Source organism: Hyperolius riggenbachi, chromosome 4 (assembly GCF_040937935.1).
Source record: "Hyperolius riggenbachi isolate aHypRig1 chromosome 4, aHypRig1.pri, whole genome shotgun sequence".
Classification (NCBI taxonomy): domain Eukaryota; kingdom Metazoa; phylum Chordata; class Amphibia; order Anura; family Hyperoliidae; genus Hyperolius; species Hyperolius riggenbachi.
The window spans coordinates 492,675,583-492,696,240 of NC_090649.1; the positions used below are offsets into that span (position 1 = coordinate 492,675,583).

The 20,658-nt window shown below is 44.5% G+C and overlaps 1 protein-coding gene across 1 annotated transcript in view; it reads right to left on the reverse strand.

The window, feature by feature from the left end:
• Positions 1–1,757: 1,757 nt before the first annotated feature.
• Positions 1,758–20,658, reverse strand: part of LOC137504872 (mucin-like protein) — a 70,823-nt gene continuing 51,922 nt past the window's right edge. The window contains exons 16-21 of the mRNA XM_068233467.1: positions 18,681–18,701; positions 16,607–16,719; positions 13,645–13,828; positions 8,241–8,366; positions 7,126–7,288; positions 1,758–2,479 (exon numbers count right to left, since the gene is read on the reverse strand). Coding sequence (XP_068089568.1) covers positions 2,362–2,479; positions 7,126–7,288; positions 8,241–8,366; positions 13,645–13,828; positions 16,607–16,719; positions 18,681–18,701 — 725 coding nt within the window. The 3' untranslated portion in view covers positions 1,758–2,361. The remainder of the gene's footprint in view (positions 2,480–7,125; positions 7,289–8,240; positions 8,367–13,644; positions 13,829–16,606; positions 16,720–18,680; positions 18,702–20,658) is intronic.

Genomic DNA, 20,658 nt, shown 5'->3' on the forward strand with positions numbered 1-20,658 from the left:
GTTACTGATTACCCCCAAGCACTCTATACATAGCAATCCCTGCCAATGGCAACTACAGTGTCAGAGGTGCAAGAAGGGGGCGGGGAACAGCTTGTTACTGATTACCCCCAAGCACTCTATACATAGCAATCCCTGCCAATGGCAACTACAGTGTCAGAGGTGCAAGAAGGGGACGGGGAACAGCTTGTTACTGATTACCCCCAAGCACTCTATACATAGCAATCCCTGCCAATGGCAACTACAGTGTCAGAGGTGCAAGAAGGGGACGGGGAACAGCTTGTTACTGATTACCCCCAAGCACTCTATACATAGCAATCCCTGCCAATGGCAACTACAGTGTCAGAGGTGCAAGAAGGGGATGGGGAGCAGCTTGTTACTGATTACCCCCAAGCACTCTATACATAGCAATCCCTGCCAATGGCAACTACAGTGTCAGAGGTGCAAGAAGGGGATGGGGAGCAGCTTGTTACTGATTACCACTATTCAAAGTATCTATAGAAGTGATTATTATGAGCACAGGACCATTAGAGAGCTTATACTGTGGTTGAGGGAGTCCCCTCAGGGCACCTCTGGCCCAAGGGCCCCAATGCAGTTGCAATCTTTGCACCCCCTATTGCTACGCCCCTGCCAGCTTTCATCCCCACCCTTTGTACATTGCCATCAGGTAATGCGACCACACATTGATATACAATGCAGCTGCACTACACTACACGCACCCACAGGTAACCTTTAAAGGGAACCTAAACTGAGAAGGATATGTATTTTTACACTTTTAAAATAATACCAGTTGCCTGACTCTCCTGCTGATCCTGTGTCTCTAATACTTTTAGCCACAGCCCCTCAACAAGCATGCAGATCAGGTGCTCTGACTGAAGTCAGACTGGATTAGCTGCATGCTTGTTTCCGGTGTGTGATTCAGACACTACTGCAGCCAAAAAGCTCAGGAGGACTGACAAGCAACTGGTATTGTTTAAAAGGAAACATCCATATCCCTCTCAGTTAAGGTTCCCTTTAAGGTGGCCACTAATGGTCCAATTTCTAGCGAAAAATTGTTCGAGTGATCAGATAATTCTGATCGGATTGGTTGTAAATAATCTCCGTTGCTGGGCACAATTGATTACGAACTAGTATAAAAATAGTCGTCAGATTGGATTTTCTGGTTGGTTGTGATAGATAGGAAGCAAAGATTGGTTCGTTGATGGTGTAATGAACAATTTCACTTCCGATCAGAATAATCTGATGGCTCGAATGATTTTGTGATAGAAATTGGACCGTTAGTGGACACCGTCCCGACAGCCATGGTTGCAGCTGGACATCAGAGGGATCGGGGTGGAGCGATGGATCAGTGCAGCTTGGCCTGGATAGGTCAGGAAATGTTTCTCCAGCTAATGGGGGACACTTACAGTCTGGAGGTGGGGCTTAGGTGATGCTGCATAATTATAAAGGGGGTGTTACCATCTGCAGCCCCATGTCTATGTGCTCTACAAGTCTGACTCTATCCTTATGTTCATTGGGGGGGCGCTGCCCCACTGACTAACCAGAGTGGGGGATGCTGCCTAATGGGAGGCACTGATTATTTGGAGGGGGTGCTGCCTGACGGGGACTCACTGACTACTTGGAGGGAGAATTGCTGCTTTGGTCAGGCATTAAGGAGGGGGGGATTCTGCCTAACAAGCATCACTAGCTACTGGTGGGGGGGAAAAGGGGGGAGGTTCTGCCTAATAAGGGTCATAACAGCATTTTCAAATTCAAAGCCATCATGGGCGCCCTCACTCAAAAAAAAGTTTGAGAACCGCTGTAATAAATAGTTAAAGGGGGTCATCTTCAAAGGCAGGATTAAAAATTCTAAGGCCTTGCTCACATTATCAAACGCAGATGGCCGTAGGATCGGAACGCAACACGTAAGAAACGCACGCTATCTGCTTTTGCATGCGTTGCGTGGCTGATCCCATTCACTGAACGATGAATGGGTCAGCCGATCGTTTTGGGAAAAGATGCGTGCAGCATGCGTTCGCGCACCGCACTGGTCTGGAACGCATGCAGTGTGGACATCACACGGTGCAAGTCGGCCTCCCGCACGCCTTGCCGAAATACGGACAGCAACGCGTGTAGTGTGAACAAGGTCTGAGAACTATAAATCTTCTCTATGCTGGGCTGCTGTTTACACTGTTCTTCTGCAGGTACCAGATATGCAAAACTAGAAACATTCGATTCGGTGAAATGTCTTCAGACGATCTGGCCTCCTCCGCTGTGTGTAGAAGACGTCTGTTTCCATCTTAGCCAATCATTTGCTTCGTCTCGGCCAGGGATCCGCCTGGGAGGCAGGAGTGGGTTTCTCCTGGGTTGTGCTGTAGGGGGCGCTCATTCTCTGGGCGGGATAAAGTGCACCTTATAGAAGAGGGTGGGTTCTATGTGATAGAAGTAAGGGTCGTATACACTTTGAGTCTGGACCAGCGTCTCAGGCGGGGCGGAGGCGATTCTAGGAAGAGGAAAGAATAAAAATTCAAATACTGTCTTTATTTCATTAAATGTAGAGAAACTTACACAATAAGTAAATATCCCATTATATAAATCAATTTACAATTTCCCACCACAGACTTTATTACTCCTGACCTACACTTAAAGGGACTCCGAGCACCTCTCATGGGCATGCCTTTAAGCCAGACGACTTCCAACAAAGTCTATGACCCCTCTGGAGGAGCCTCTTGCAATGGCCATGTGTGTCACTTCCTCTTCCTGCATCATTCAGTGATGCACTTCTCTAACAGAGAATACAGGGGTGACCCGGAAGTTATAACAGCCAAGATGGCAACATCGATTTCTAAATTGAAATCGAACGAAAACTATTTGGTGTAGAACGGTGATTCAGGCATCAAATGAAAGAGGAAAGCACAAGCTACAGAAAGGTATGCATCTTTAAAGTACTTCGCAGTACTGGTCGGAGTCTTAAAGGCATGCCCATGAGAGGTGCTCGGAATCCCTTTAAAGTGAACTTGAAATGAGAGTGATATGGAGGCTGCCAATGCCATATTTATTTCTTTTTAAAGCGGACCTGAACTCAGAACTTCCTCGCTGCTCTAAAAGATAAGCAACAGCATAATAACCTTTAAAGAAAAACATTTCTCTGTTACAGCTGATACAAATCCTGCAATAAACCTGCAGTGTGTCTACTTCCTGCTTTCATGGAAGCAGACATATTGCTAACATCCTGTGCTTTCAAATTAGCCACTCTGCTGTGGCAGTCAGCTGAGGGATCAAATTACAACTTGTGATTAGACACAGATGAGGGGGAATTAGACAGGCAAAACTCTCTAAATACATATAGGGTGCATGTGTCTATGTTTTCCTTCTGTCCAAAAAGCTCATGTCCACTTTAAACAATACCAGTTGCCTGGCAGACCTGCTGATCTATTTGGCTGCAGTAGTGTCTGAATCACATCAGAAGCAAACATGCAGCTATTTCGTCAGATCTGACAATATTGTCAGAAACACCTGATCTGCTGCATGCTTGTTCAGGGGCTATGGCTAAAAGTATTAGAGGCAGAGGATCAGCAGAACAGCCAGGCAACTGGGATTGCTTAAGAGGGAAATAAATGTGGCTGCCTCCATATACCGCTCACCTCAGGTTCACTTTAAGGGCTCGTTTCCACTATCGCGAATCCGCATGCGTCTAACGCATGCGGATTCGCACATGTAATGCAAGTGGATGGGCCTGTTTCCACTGTAGCGTTGTTGAGGTGCGTTTTTTTCAGCGGTGAAAAAACGCATAAAAGAGCCGCAGAATTCGCCTGCGAGTGGAATGCATGCGATTCGCATGCAATGTATTTAATAGGGAAATCGCATGCGATTTCCCCATGCGTTTTTTGCCGCGGCATGCGAATTCGCATAGGTACGAATGTAAATTCACACGGGCAGTGACATGGTTAAAATTGCATATACCCTTACCTATGCGAATTTGCATGCGAATTCGCTGCAAAAAACGCAATACTATTAGCCATAGCCCCTGAACAAGCATGCAGCAGATCAGGTGTTTCAGACTTTAAAGTCAGATCTGACAAGACTAGCTGCATGCTTGTTTCTGGTGTTATTCAGATACTACTGCAGAGAAATAGACCAGCAGGGCTGCCAGGCAACTGGTATTGATTAAAAGAAAATAAATATGGCAGCCTCTGTATACCTCTTACTTCAGTTCCCCTTTAAAGTATTAGAGGCAGAGGATCAGCAGGACTGCCAGGGAATTAGTATTGTTTAAAAGGAAATAAATATGTCAATGTCCATATCCCTCTGAGTTCAGGGGTCCTTTAATCAGTTATCATCCCAGCTGCAGTATATCTACACCCCACAGGAGTTCGTCTAAACTCCCAGGGACATAGATATTTGTCTGCCACCGTGATTGCGTGCCGGGAGCACCTGTGTGCGCGTTCTCCTCGCCGACGGTTAGTAGACAGAACAATGATTACTGAAAGTAAAACATACATGCATTACCTCCTCTGCGTACTGTTCAGTGTACAGGAGGAATAAGTTGGGGGAAGGGGGGGGGACAACTAGTGGCCAAATTGTAAATTACACCCTAACGCATTAAAATCAATAAAAATACATAAATCCTCCATTAAATTAACCCTTTACCTTACCCATTCTCCCATAGTTACCAAAATAAAACTTTTGTGTATTAAAAAAAAATACATTAAAAAATACATAAATAGTTACCTCAGGCACTCAACTTTTTTTTAATATGTGTGTCATGAGAGTTTTCTGCTGCTATTTTTGTAGTAAGTAAGGGCTTGTAATAAGTGACGGATGAAAAACTGAAAGAAATACCCCTTTATTTCCAAATAAAATATTGTTGCCATACATTGTAGTAAGGACATAATGTAAACGTTGTCATAACCGGGACACATGAGCAAATAAAATACGTGGGGTTTAATACAGTAGCATGTTTTATTTTATAATTATAAAGGCCAAAAACTAAGAAATAATGCATGTTTTCATTTTTTTTCTAATTAATCCATTGAAATGCATTTAGAGTAAAATCATTCTTATTCACCCAAAGAAAGCCTCATTGGTGGTGAAAAAAACAATATATAGATCATTTTGTTGTGATAAGTAGCTATAAAGTTATTGGCGAATGAATGGGGGGAGCGCTGAAATTTCTCTGGTACATAAAGGGAAAAACCGCTCAGTCGGGAACCGGTTAAATATCTTTGTCCTGTGTGTGGTACGAAATCGATTCCTTCCTGATCAGATTACGATCACACAATTCAAAGCACAGAGGTGCTCATTAGCACAGCGGTATTAATGAAAAGCTAGTGCAGGGACTGGTGGAGGGGCCCAGATCCAGGGGCCCTGGTGCAGCTGCAACCTCTGCGCCCTCTATTGCTACTCCCAGGGCCAGATTTGTAGTCTTTATGACCCAAGGCCACTGTGACCAGTCGCCCCCCTGCAGTATAGGTAGCGACATGACCCCTCCCCACCTTCCCTCCAGTATAGGTAGCCTGATGACCCCTCCCCCCAGTATAGGCAGCCAGATGACCCCTCCCCCTTTCCCTCCAGTATAGGTAGCCAGATGACCCCTCCCCCTTTCCCTCCAGTATAGGTAGCCTGATGACCCCTCCCCCCAGTATAGGCAGCCAGATGACCCCTCCCCCTTTCCCTCCAGTATAGGTAGCCAGATGACCCCTCCCCCTTTCCCTCCAGTATAGGTAGCCACTAGCCAGATGTCTCCCTCAATCCCCCCCCCCTCCCTTTCAGTATATGTAGCCAGCTCGCCTTCACACTGCAGCAGCCACCAGTGTCACTAATTGCTCTGCTTATCTCCAGTACAGAAGCTTCCTCTTCTCTTCCTTTCTATAGCTGCTGGCCACAATGCAAATGGGCACAGAGAGCAAGGTGGCTCCTGCACAGGTGGCTAGCAGTTTAGTCTGCTGTTTTTGGTGCCCTTGCTCCTGCGATGCCCTAGGTCATGGCCTAGGAGGCCTTGGCCTAAATCCAGCCCTGGCTACTCCACTGGCTGCAACCTTTGTTATTTGATACTGATTAGTGATGAGCACAAATTTGACATCATCGTAATTTGGCATTGTAATTCACAATTATGATGCGGAATTTTAATGCGTAATCAGGACCTGTAATTTCACAATTTCGCCTAATTTTCGAGTAATTTGGTGCTGACTGGTTAATAGCAAAAGCCCCCAAACATGCCATCGTCACCAAAAAGGGTTTTTTTCTGCCTTGTTCCCACTCTTTCCCCCAATATTCGTAGCCATTTTGGTGACAATAGCTTTTGTGGGGGCTTTGCTATAAACCACTAAAGTCGGCACAAAATGACACTAAATTACAAATGGATTACACCAAATCAATTGAATGTCAAAATTTTAATTACGAAAATGTATGCAAAATTTTGCATAGTCTTAAAGCGGAATATAACCCTGCATTTCAACTTTGCTCTAAAACATTATTTACAGTATATTATATGCAACCAGCTTTTTTTTTTACTAGACCAGCATTGGAAGGGTTACACAGAGCTTTAAAGTTCCTGGAGATTTCTGCAGACCCATCCGAAGCTGAAATAGATACATTTTGTTTACATAAATGTATCTAAGTGTTGAATGTGACTCACTCTCTCTCACTGAGAAGGAGCAGGAGGACAGCCAAAGAGTGTGTAACATTTCTCAATAGATACGTTTAACTAAATAGAATGTAACAATCTGAACTTCTGCATATCTCTCCACGGAACTTTAAACCTCTGTGTTTAACCCTTCCAATGCTGGTCTAGTAAAAAAAAAAATGCTTTTTGCATATAATATACTGAAAATAATGTTTTAGAGCAAAGTTGAAATGCAGGGTTATATTCCGCTTTAATTAGCACATTACAATAATCACTAATAATGATGGTAATGTAGGAGGATGATGGTGAAATAGGGCCCTAGGCAAGTACCAACTTTGGGCCCACCCGCCTTTTTTTGTAAGATTTGTTGGGGGCTAGTGATGACCAGGCCCCTAGTGTCTCTTCAGGCCCTAGGCATCTGCCGAGGTTGACCTTGTGGATGAAACGGCTCTGAATAGGAGAGTCAGAGGGATGTAGCATTTTTTTGTTATTGTAAAGGTATGACAAGGAAGGTTTCCACTTACACAGCTTTTACAGTCTTCCTCTTGCAGCACATGCAGTAGAGGAAGAGCAGTCCGAGGAGCAGCAGAGGAATTCCGAATCCCAGCACCAAGCCCAGGATCAGTTTGTTGCGGTCCGTGGACTCCACAGACGTCTCCGTCCCCAACGCACTGTCTAATTTGTGATCTGCTCAATAGAGAAGACAATTACACAATGCAAAACAAAGCTTGAGGTATTTATTGACTTACAGTTGTTAACAAATGTTTGGAAGTGGGTGGGAGAGCATCAGTTACTTCCAGAAGTGTGAAGATAAAATGGGTGGAGCCAAAAGACAGCGTACTGTAGACCTGAAGAAGCGGGTAGGTCCTGGGAAACGCATCGTCCTTCTGATATCAGCCAAAATAATATTAATTTCTGTACCTCCAGTCTGAGGTAAGACTGTTTTATCATCCACTCAGAATTGACTACATAAAACATTTGGGCCACCTTAGGGGAAAGCCAATTAACTTATCTGTATGTTTTTGCAGAGGCGTAGCTAGGGTTTCCAGCGCCCGCCGCCTGAGAACAAAGCTAGTTTTTGCGCCCCCCTCTGGACAAAATGGGTGTGGCCACACATCAGAATGTGGTAGTAGTCATGGTGGATTCAAAAGTTATTTAGATAGCCACATGTGCCCCCTTACCCCATTCAGATAGCTAGATGTGCCCCCCTTATAGCCAAATGTGCACCCTTCACCCTGTTTAGATAGCCAGATGCGCCTGCCTTATTCTGCTGCTGTTAACGCTTCTGCAAAGGGAGGGAGAGAAACAGGGACACTATAGGCAGCCAGCGAGCCGCCTTTCATGCACGTGGGATGCAACGGCCATGCTGATCGCCCTCACAGTGATGCGCCCAGGGACATCTGTCCACTTTGCCCACCCATAGTTATGCCACTGTGTTTTTGGGATATGGGAGGAAACCAGAGAGTCAGGAGGAAACCCCCGCAGACACAGGAAGAACATACAGACTCCAGGGGGATAGTGCCCTGGCTGGGATTGGAACAGGAGGACCCAGATTGCTGGATTGTTGTATTATTATTTAGACTGCTGGGCTGTGTATGGTCAGGTCCTATATAAACCACCGTTGGAGTCATTGACTTACCAGAGACGCAGTTGTTTCCCTCCAGTTTCATGCTTGCATTGCAGACACATCGGTACCATCCATATGTGTTCTCACACAGCGCGGTGCTGCTGCAGTTATGCTCCAATGTGACACACTCGTCAACATCTGAAAGTACAGGTGAGAATAAACATGACAACTCTGTAACAGAATATCATATACAAGGTGCAACAAAGTATTAGATCTTTTGTTTTGTTTTAAAGAGGCAGTGGGATAGGGATCACCATGGCAGCCATAGCGGCTGCTATGCGCCCCGTAGCCCTGGTGATATCAAGCTCCATTAAGGCCTCCTGAATTGCAGAGTATCAGCAGCGGAGAGCTGGTGGAAGTTACACACCACTCTGGGCTCTACCAATGATCTGCTTTCCTCCTGGTATCAGAGTCTCTATGATAAGAGTGCCCTCTCTCATCCCTAGGGGGCGTTGCAATCATAGAGACTCTAGGAGGAACAGGGCCGGGCCGAGGCATAGGCTGGAGAGGCTCCAGCCTCAGGGCGCAGTGTAAGAGGGGGCGCAGAATTCATTCAGCTGTCATTCCTAATTGTATTTGAAGCAGAAAGAAATAAGAAAAGGGGATACATGGCAGTGACTGCAAGCCAGATAACTAGATATTAAGGTGTTGGGGAGGTTGTGGGCCCTGTGGCGCCTCTTAGTCTAACAGCAATCAGTGTGTGACGGCTGGGGTGAGAGGGATGGGGGAGGGGCCTCTTAGTGTAATAGCAATCAGTGTGTGACGGCTGGGGTGGGAGGGATGGAGGGGCGCACTTTGGTGTCTCAGCCTTGGGTGCTGGAGGACCTTGTCCTGGCTCTGAGGAGGAAAGTAGATCATTGGTTATAACGTGCTCACCTATACTGGGGGGTATCTTTTACTCCCTACACTGGGGAGGCTACCTGGTGAACAAAGGTACCTTATAAAAAATTTTTGGGAGTTACTATGGGATCCTATGACTTCTTGCTATGCTACTGTAAAGCGGGTATCTAGACTAATGCTAAGGTTTACATTGCCTTTGTGTTCCCTATCCCCACCAGTCCTTACCCTATTACACACACTATCCAAAAGCAAAACAATGTGAGGTATAAAAATGTCATGTATGTATGCTATTTTACATAACAGAATTTTTTGTCCAGAGTTATACCTGGAATGGAAATACAACAAAGGCTCAGTGCACACCAAACACCTCTAGCGGATCTGCAAAACGCTAGAGGTTTTTGAAGCAGATTTCAGAGCGATTCTAGGCATGTTTAGAGAGGTTTCCTAATGCCTAGCGGTTTTTGGAGCGTTTTTGTGTAGCAGATTTCATATATTGTTACAGTAAAGTTGTTACTGAACAGCTTCTGTAACAAAAACGCCTGGAAAACCGCTCCAATGTAGCGTTTTTCAGAGCGGTTTTCCACTTTCCTATACTTTCACATTGAGGCAGAAACACCTCAGAAATCTAAAAAAAATGCTGCAGCCCCCGAGTTTGCGTTTGTGGAAAAAACGAACCTCTCTGGTGTGCACCAGCTCATTGAAATACATTACCCAAGCGGTTTTCAAACAGCTAGTGTTTTTAAAAACGTTCCAGAACCGCTCTGGTGTGCACCAGCCCTAAGAGTGTCAGGAGGAAGACCTCCAGAGTCAAGAGGAAATTCCTCACTTGGGACTTTTTAAGCCTTACTGACCAACAGGGAAGCTCAGGAGCTTATCTCACTTTACTCACAGTTCTAGCTACACCTGCATCAATCTCTGCAACAGCTGAAATTGTAAAATCCCCGTCAAATAAAATATCGATTCAATAAAATTGACAATAACACGCCAGACAAGCACACCCCAGAAACAGACAGCAAATGACAGTGCAGCTGGCCAGCAGGTGGACATACCGCATCCATGATTCTGATTGGTGTGCACTGGCCATACTAGAGGCTTGTCTCAACCTGATGATGCAGCCGCTCACAATATTTATACACGGCCGCACCACAAGGTCCAGCCAGTCTAGTGCAGGCAGCTCAACCATGGGAGGACAGAAGCTCTGCACTAGTGCAGCTGAATGGTGTCAGTCTGTGGATCAGGTACGTCCACCTGGCTCTGGAGCCTGCCGGAAGGCTTAGGGAGGAGGAGGCAGATAATAGGGGCACAGTCAGCAGAGTAAAATTAATATAAAATTGTTAAAATTGCCGGGAGGGAAAGTGGTGGACTTCCCCTCAATAATTAGACACCAAGGTCTGTCATCAAATCAAACGAATTCATTTATTCAATAGTACCCCAAAATCTGCAACATATATATATATATATATATATATATATATATATATATATATATATATTTATGTGTGTATGTATATTTTTTTGTTTTGCCTCAAGTATTTAACACATAAATATTATCCCTATTTTTTCATCCTTTTTATCATCTGTACAAATTTAATTGCCAATTTTTTTTTGGTTCTTTCATTGATATATTATCATCCTGTTTTACATTGTTATGGCTTTTGATCTAGCAAACGTATATATAGTTATTGTCCCTATCTTTTATACTTATTGTTGTTATTATAATTTCATCAACTTTTATTGTCTGTACATATGTTGATACCCCTATGTATACGTCTGGATACTCCACTTAGCTCATGTGCCACCTATGGATTTAGTCCCTACTTTTGTTACATAACCATTATCCTGATTTTTGATGTATGATTATTGCTATATCATCGTTTTGTGATTATTTTTTTTTTTTTTTTTGTATGTTTGTTATTTGCGGCAATCTTATAGCAATACCCTCTGTCCTTTGTTCACAGTGTTTGTTGTCCCCGTTTTATTGCCTGAAGAAGTGGGTCTGTTCCCACGAAACGCGTTGCAGATTTTGGGGTACTATTGAATAAATGTATTCGTTTGATTTGATGACAGACCTTGGTGTCTAATTATTGAGGGGAAGTCTACCACTTTCCCTCCCGGCAATTTTTAACAATTTTATATTAATTTTATTCTGCTGGCGCCTCTGATCACCTACCAGTATACTTGAGTCCACCCCAGGTGGAGGGGTGACCCTACCCCATTTTTTCTGATCTACAGAGAGCGACTTCTTAATCCTGAGTGAGGACAGGTCCAATCTCCTCACCTGCCTATACAGTGGTTGCCTGAGCGGTAACCGATGTTTGTGAGTATAACCATCTCACCTATTCATTTCCCTTCGTATCTCTGACATACTACACCATATTGGGCTCTCGATTTCTCTCTTTTCCACAGTCAGCAGAGGTTTGGCTTTTTGACTTGTGACACAACTGGTTGTGATAGAAATGACAATGTACAGCCTGGGCACACCTGTGCATTTCTGTGCTGATTTCAGCAACATGTCAATGCGACAGACTGATACGTGTTGCTGTAATCAGGGCAGAAGCATGTCTGTGTACTCAGGCCCTTAATCAGAATTACAGTCTAGCATAACAAACCATTAGGAATCTCCCAAAACCTTACTGACCATACAGTTATTACAAAATCAGCAGTGCAACAAAACTGGATAAATGCAGCTATGAGGTGGGGCCGACTCCAAGCCCAAAGGGTAGATAAAACACAAAAGTTACCTTAGCGCAGCATAGCTCCCCACTGTCCCTCTTTTGGAGGGACAGTCCCTCTTTCCTCCTCATTTATCCCTCTTTTTGGACTTTGTCCCTCTTTCTATGTCAATATATATATTTCTCTACTGAAAATGTGTTTGACTCTAAAGTTTATTCCCATCCTTTCAATTGATATATTACTAATTTTAAAATGTTACTATGAAGGAAAATGAACCAGAATAGAAAGGACCAGTGTGGTTTGAATTATAAAACAACATATTTTTCTTATGAATTTTTTATGGTATGCGTGACTAGGGGTGTGATGGGGGCGCATTCAGGGGTGTGGCAGGGGCGTGGCTTAAGTGTCCCTCTTTATCATCTCAAAAAGTTGGGAGGTATGGCACAGAAAAAGGACAATCAGTTATCTCCCAGGCAGATCCTGCCCGTGGAAGATATGGCGGTTCCAGCAATACAGTACCTTATCCTGCTGCATTAAAAGATGACCAGTGTTGAAACCGCACTCTGTAGTGAGCCGGGCTGCCTCACTGCTAAGCGGAGATCCATCGCTGTTCCTGGCTTTGGATGTCGGGATTACATCAAGTTTACAGCAAGTTTTAACACTACAGAGTTAGGTTTGAGCACCGGTCATCTTTTAAAGCAGCAGGATAAGGTACTGTATTGCTGGATCTGCCAAACCATCCACAGGCAGGAACTGCCTGGGAGATAACTGATTGTCTTTTTTCTGCTGAGGTAACTTTTGCGTTTTGACATAATCGTTATGCAACAACTACCTATCTTTGGCCTAAAATAATGTAACTTGTGCAAAAAAACATAATTTCCCACCCATAATTTCCCTGGTCGCAGTCAGCAAGTCTTGCAAGCAAACATGTTGTAGTATCCAGTTTAACATGCCAAAGCACACTGCTACTGCACAATCAGTGTAGCATGCACACAGAAGCTCTCTGCTATATGTCAAGCCTTATCTTCCATATTCAGGCTTCAAAGTACAATGTCCTGATAGTCTGTAAAACCCAGGATCAGTAAATGATAAGGCTCACCTGAGGAAAATAAAAGTAAAGGTGGCCATACACTGGCCCGATTCCCGGCCGTTTCGACAGCAGATTCGATCCTGGGATCGAATCTGCTGCCAATCGTTCGCGGTAAACGCCGCCGACGATCCGATTTCCTCCCGAAATCGGATCGGTCCGTCGATCGCGCCGTGCGGGAAATTACCCTCGATCGCCCGCGGTTAAGTGCGCGTCGCTAGCGGCGGCCGATCCGATGAAAAATACATTACCTGATGCGGGCTCCCGGGCGTCTTCTCTGCATCTTCTCAGCGCTGCACCCGCTCCATCCCGGCGCTTCCTGGGTCACTGCAGTGACCCAGGAAGTTCAAATAGAGGGCGCTCTATTTGAACTTCCTGGTCACGGAGTGACACAGGAAGCGCCGGGATGGAGCGGGTGCAGCGCTGAGAAGATGCAGAGAAGACGCCCGGGAGCCCGCATCAGGTAATGTATACGGGGGGGGGGGGGGACAGGCGGCAGGAGCAGCTGAACAGATTGTGATCGGTTTCAGGCTGAAATCGATTCACAATCTGTTTGCAGTAAAGGCAGCCATACGATCCCTATCTGATCAGATTCGATCAGATAGGGATCTGTCAGCTGGTCGATCTGATGGCACATCGACCAGTGTATGGCTGCCTTAAAGTTATTAACCCTTATTTTGTTTAAACAAGGGTTTGCTCTGACAGATTAGCTGCACATTTGTCAGTTCTAAGAACAGAGGGGAAATGTTGACTGTAACTCCTCCTATCATAATAATAATAATAGTTAATAAATGAATAAATATATATACAACATACCTTCCACAGAAGAAGTATTGATCTGGTAGTAGCTGCGGATCCGTTCCAGGTAATCCTTCACAAACCAGTGCGGAGTGTCGCTGGAAACATTAATTCTGTATTCGAATGAAACGCCTCTGAGGGAATTCTTGAAAGACACGCTGTAGAACTTGTTCTGGAATCCCAGTGAGAGGATACTTTCTAGCTGTGGATAGATCAGTAATGAGGGAAACACACTGTTACCTCTACGGATGACACACAGTATTTGTTCAAAGCATCCTGTGGGAGGCAGAGCCGGATAATCTACAAGGCAACTTAGGCAGGTGCCTAGGGTCTGGTGGGGGAAGCCAAGAGGCCAGCAGGGGGACCATAAATCTGGTATATCGTCTAGGCTTCCACTTCACGTTAATCCTTTTCTCAGAGCTGGGTCTAGACTTTTCGCTGCCTGAGGCAAACTTGTGAGGATGAGTTGCTGAGCGTTCTATGCACAGAGAAACTGTTTGGCAGTTGTAAAAAGCTGTTATGTCCCACAATGCAATGAGGTTCACAGACAGGACCATGGTCATGACATCACACTGTGGGAGGGGTTTCACCACAATATCAGCCATACAGACCTCCCTGATGATCTATTCGAGAAAACGTAAAGATTTACGGTGGGAAAGGGGGTATCAGCTACTGACTGAGAAGTTCAAATCATGGGTTAGTTTCTTTTTAATGATTGCCAATTCTATGTATGTTAGCCCGTTACCTGTGATAGCCAGTACTGTTGTTAATTATCAGCAAGTAGAGAGCCTCAACAAAGACTATAGTCAACAACAGCCCAATTTGTTTTCTGTTTTTAGCAAATAGTCTGTTCACTATTTCCAACCCACAGCTACATTTAAGTGAACAGTGAATCCAAAATGTGGTAATCTATTAGCTGTTTGCCAGTATCTAAGGGCTGATTCACACGGACACCTGCTGAGCTTTTGCTTTTTCAGATGCTGGCGTTTAAACGCTAGTTATTGAATGCTTTTGGGAAGCCTTCAAGGCTGGTGGTCAGAGTCCCTACACTGGTTTGCCGGTATTTAACGTCTCTGAAAGCAGCAGCGGAGTGTGGAGCTGTATCTCCTGATCAGTGAGCTCAATAGTCACAACTCACTATGCTCATCTCCTGTCTTTAATAATGATTCTGAGCTGTTTTTAACTGTTCTCACCGTGGTAATAAAGCATTTAGTATTCACTAAGCAATTTACCACAGACAATTCTTAAAATAAGGATTCTGTCCTTAAAGAGGAACTCCAGTGAAAATAATGTAATAAAAAAAGTGCTTCATTTTTACAATAATTATGTATAAATGATTTAGGCAGTGTTTTCTCATTGTAAAATCTTTCCTCTCCCAGATTCACATTCTGACATTTATTACATGGTGACATTGTTACTGTGGGCAGGTTATTTAGCTGTTTCTAGCTGTTAGACAGCTGTAAACAGCCATTTCCTGTCTGTGAACATTGTTACATTGTGGCAGTTTGCCCAGAGTACCGCGGTATTCAGAGCCTCTTGTAGGAGGGGTTTCAGCACAAAATTAGTCACACAGCGCCCCCTGATGGTCTGTTTGCGAAAATCATTCTATTTCTCATGTAAAAGGGGGTATCAGCTACTGATTGGGATAAAGTTCAATTCTTGGTTGGAGTTTCTCTTTAAGTTTAAGGAGCGATGTCTAAAGTTAAGGTTTCAATCCTTAAGATAACGACAGAATTCTAAACTTCAAAACAGGATGTTAATTCACAGAGAGGAATATAAGCGTTAACAACTTTAAAGTGTGTGAGGAGTTATCACTGGGCCAGAGCTGTCATTAAATGGAGTGTTGCTACAGACTGCAATGTAAAATGAAAAATTCTGAGCTATTTGCTTTATTTGTATAGAACGAAATATACACAGCAGGAACACAGAGAGTGAGGAAGAGAGAGACATCAAGCTGTGTATACACACACACACAGCCACAGACTCAAACATACAGGCACTTTCTCCCATTCCTTCCCTGGCTGCCATACACAACCTGCAGGCTAGCTGTAATCATGCTGCCAGAGGAGACAACAGGAGGGGCGGAGCTACATCCTGCCTTTGTGTGCTCCTCCCCTCCCTATCTACTGCATGTAAGAATAACTACAGATTTGATAACTTAAAGGATACTAGAGCCCAAAAACTTTGGCCGGCACCTACACAGTACGTCCCGACCTGGCTGACTGGGAGACGATCCTGAGGGGCTTTTAGGTGAGCTACGGGGGCAGATAGGAGAACGGGAGCAGTAGGCATAAGGACAGGTAGTAGTATATGCCTGCTCCCCCCGTTTCTCCAAAGTTTTTGGGCTCTAGCATCCTTTAAGGACTGGAGTGATAAGACAACACTCTCACTGTGAGAACGCATCACAGCATGTTAATAAGGCAAGTTTCTCTAGTGAATTAACACTTAAAATACAGATCCATGTGTGGTGATAAGTTTTCTCTTGCCTTATTATCACCAGCATGATCTTAGTGAATTGTGATCATAGTTTTCACTACTCAGAACTGCCCAGGGCCGTGCCGAGGCATAGGCTGGAGAGGCTCCAGCCTCAGGGCGCAGTGTAGGAGGGGGCGCAGAATTCGTCCAGCTGTCATTCCTAATTGTGTTTGAAGCAGAAAGAAATAATAAAAGGGGATACATGGCAGTGACTGCAAGCCAGATAACTAGATATTAAGGTGTTGGGGAGGTTGTGGGCCCTGTGGCGCCTCTTAGTCTAATAGCAATCAGTGTGTGATGCTGGGGAGGCAGGGATGGAGGGGCGCACTTTGCTGTCTCAGCCTTGGGTGCTGGAGGACTTTGTCCCGGCTCTGGAACTGCCTGTTCACTTTTCAATCAGCAATTTAAATTGTCAGGTTGTATTGTGTTCAGCCAACCCCTGGTCATCTAATCCTTTTCATAACAAGAGATGCAAAGACAGGAAATGATAGTTCATTATACGTACAGTTTGTTCGTACTGTTTGACGTATTTTTGGTAGGTGGCGGGGTTTAGCTTGGAGACGTCTTCTGTGTAACTCCAGGTCATCCAGGTCAGAGTGCAATTAAAAATATTCCAACCTATAAATAGGAAAGGCATGAACAGGATAAATAAATCCATGGAAAAGAAGCAGAAGACTAGAGAAATGTCCAGCCCTCCCGATGGAAAGAGATTGAAGGCAATACAGACAATGGTGATCCTTGTGCTGCAGACAACCAGAGATAAACCAAACATACTACACATTGCTACAGCAGTTTAAAGGGAACCTGGAGTGACAGAGATATGGAGGCTGCCATATTTATTTCCTTTTAAGCAATACCAGTTGCCTGGCAGTCCTGCTGATCCACTGCCTCTAATACTATTATCCACAGCCCCTGGCCCTGAACAAGCATGCAGCAGGTCAGGTGCTCTGACTGAAGTGTGACTGGATTACCTGCATGCTTGTCTCATGTGTGTGAGTCAGACACTACTGCAGCCAAAGAGATCAACAGGGCTGCCAGGCAACTGGTATTGTTTAAAAGGAACAATTTATGGCAGCCTCTATATACCTCTCACTTCAGGTTCCCAACATATGCAGAAAGTGTGTTATCTTATGTGTGAATGTGTCCTACTGTGTTACATGCACTTTATAAATATTAATCTAATTTGGTGTCAGAACTACCAGCTAATCTAAAAGAAATGTCATTTAATCCAAGAATGTTTTCAAAGAAAAGAACAAGTTAGAAGCAAAGTCCAACAAAGAAAGCAATTGCCCTTTATCAAAGTCAGAGTAGCTATTATAATTAACATCCTACCTTTTTAAAATGACACAGGGTTTATTCTTATTATATGATTTCAGAACAGTTAATTAACTGTTGATATCACTATCTGGTTCTTAAAAAAATACCTCACTGACTTTTTTCCAACTCAATAACAGATTCGCTGTGCTTCTTATTTGATGTGGCAGTTTATAGGTCACATGACCTGCACATGACTTGGGGGCCGGGTATTGGTAAGTAGTGGGGAGGAGGAGACCCCTCCCAGGTAAATATTACATTTCTCTACTGCGCTATTCTGCAGCATGGGGAGGGTTTGCTGGGGCTGGGACTGGGGCAACTTTATAGGCCAGACTTGCTATGGGGAGGGTGCTTCACCACTGGCCACACTTCCTGAGAAAAATGGAAGGGGGGGGGGGGAGGGAGAGAGTGCTGACCACACTTGCTAACTTTACTATGGGAGGGGAGAAGGGTCATATACTGGCCTTCTATGGAGGATGAGGGGAGAGGGTTGGGGGGAAGGGGGGGGGGGGGGGGGGGTTGGGGAGAGTTCGGTCGTTTTATAAAGGTCACACTTGGGGAGTGGGGCTGGTTGGATTCTAGGAAGGAGGTCCAGTGAGATATTTAATGGGGGTGTTGGTTTCTTGCACTGGTCCTGATTTTTCATCTAAATTTATTAGTAGACACTGAACCTTACCTGACCATCATCGTGATTAAATCAGCTATGGAATTCACGTATACAAGACTTCTCACGTGCCTCACCCTCCTGTGGAATGCCCTTTCACAGCACATCCATCACTCTCCAACCTTTAATATCTTTAAACGCTCCCTCAAAACTCACTTTTTACGACAAGCACACGCTCTAACTTAGGCCATTCCCCTTCAACCTCTTAAGTTGTACTCCTTACTAGATAACCTAAACACGCACTGCCTGTATGTATACCGCTGACCTCCCCACCTCTTGTTCCCCCCATTCCTGTAGATTGTAAGCTCACAAGGGCAGAGCTCTCTCACCCTTTTATGTCTTGGGATTTGTTATTAATTCCATAGCTTGCTCTCTGTTAAACATTTTATTCATCATGTTACATCTGTCAGTGTGATCACCAGTTCTGTATTTTGTACCGGTGTCCATATTTGATGTTTATCATTGTATCATTATGTATCCCTTGTTGTCTTCCGACTTTGTACAGCGCCACAGAATATGTTGGCGCTTTGTAAATCAATAATAATAATAATAATAATAATAATATTTATAATAATAAAATGCACAAGATGCTCATTCTTACCTGGAGGATTTGTTGAGTCACCTAAAATCAGAGGAAATAAATGTTAGCTAAACACATAAGAAATAATAATAATAATATTAATAATAATAATAATAAGTACAGGAAGGAGTAAGGATATCTGTGAACAAACACAGAGGATAATTAATGTGAGAAGCCCAACTCTAAGCACAAGTGTCTTCCTAGTCCTGTGCAGAGGAAAACATAACAGATATACACAGGGCCATTTCTGGGCACACACCTTCCAGGCAGAGGCTTGGGGCGCCCTCCAGTGTACAGAGTGAGATATTGCACCCTACCCTCTATTTGCAATTTAGTTTCAGGCAATACATAGTACATTCCAGCTTCCAAAATGACCCTGAGGCAGTTTTCCAGTAACCCCTGGAGTGTAAGCCTGGAAGGTATGGAAGGACCTTTTGCCTCTGATTTCCTCCTGAGCGTTCTGGACGAGCTGAGCTCGTCCAGAGACGCCGGAGGGTGCCGCTCAGGCCCTGCTGGGCCGATTGCAATGAAATAAAAAGGAGCACACGCAGCCGGCACTTTGCCAGTCGCGTGTGCTACCTGATTGCCGCCGCAGCGCGGCGATCCGCCGCGTTCAGCGGCGAAAGAGGGTCCCCCCAGCCGCCCGAGCCCAGCGCAGCCGGACCAAACAGTTCCGGCCAGCGCTAAGGGCTGGATCGGAGGCGGCTGACGTCAGGACGTCGGCTGACGTCCATGACGTCACTCCGCTCGTCGCCATCGCCCTTCTTGTTACTTCTGATCGCCGGAGGCGATCAGAAGTGCGGATTAGGAGCGCCCTCTAGTGGGCTTTCATGCAGCCAACTTTCAGTTGGCTGCATGAAATAGTTTTTTTTTTATTAAAAAAAAAACCGTCCGATCGCCAGCCTGGCGATCTTAATAGAACGCCAGGCAGGTTACCCGAAGTGACATGTGACATGATGAGATAGACATGTGTATGTACTGTGCCTAGCACATTAATAACTATGCTGTGTTCCTTTTTTTCTTTCTCTGAAAGAGTTAAATATCAGGTATGTAAGTGGCTGACTCAGTCCTGACTCAGACAGGAAGTGACTACAGTGTGACCCTCACTGATAAGAAATTCCAACTATAAAACACTTTCCTAGCAGAAAATGGCTTCTGAGAGCAGAAGAGAGATAAAAAGGTTAAATAGTTCATAGATTTTAGCTCTGGCATACTTCAATGAATCTGTCATTGAGCAAAAACAATAAAACAGTTAAAACTTAAAAAGTAGATTTAAACATAAAATAAAACCGTGGAATATCTTAAAAAGTCATTTTTAGGAGAAGGAAGATAGATACAATCGTTTATTTTGTTCGTTTATTTTCGCTTTGGGTGTCCTATAAAGAGGAACTATCAAAGAAACTGTCCTTCTGTCAGACCCACACACCTATAGAGCTTTTAGCCAGCAACACTAGAAAACTTTTCAGACTTTTGCTGCCTCTAATTTGACTTTCAGCGCAGAGAGTGGATTAAGGTGTGATCAGTGTACAGTGAATGGGGTTATTTAAACCTTATCCAAGGCAGTTCATTTTCATAAAGCGGTTAGTGATGGAGGTTTAAACACCATATCGGATGATCAATGGAACATAAAACTGTTTAAAAGCAAAGAAGGATAGCTAGGATCAACAGAATCATTCTTCCTCTGATGTCATCCTGATTCCTGGAGTCTCTGTATAGTGCTTTCAAGAGGTGAAAATCAACTGATGAGATAAACAGTTGTACTGACAGATAGGAGACCAATGCAGTCCTCTCACTTCTTCCTTGTGATGTCAATTCTGTCACACCCGGCATACTAAAGGTGCGTACACACGCACTATGGCCGCCAGCGACGGGACTGTCAGACCCTCCCGTTGGGCGGACTTTCAGGCGGCAGTAGTGCTTGTGTACGCGCTGTCGGCGGACTGAGAAGGCTGTTTCTGAGCGATCCACTCAGCAGATCGTTCAGAAACAGCCTTATCAG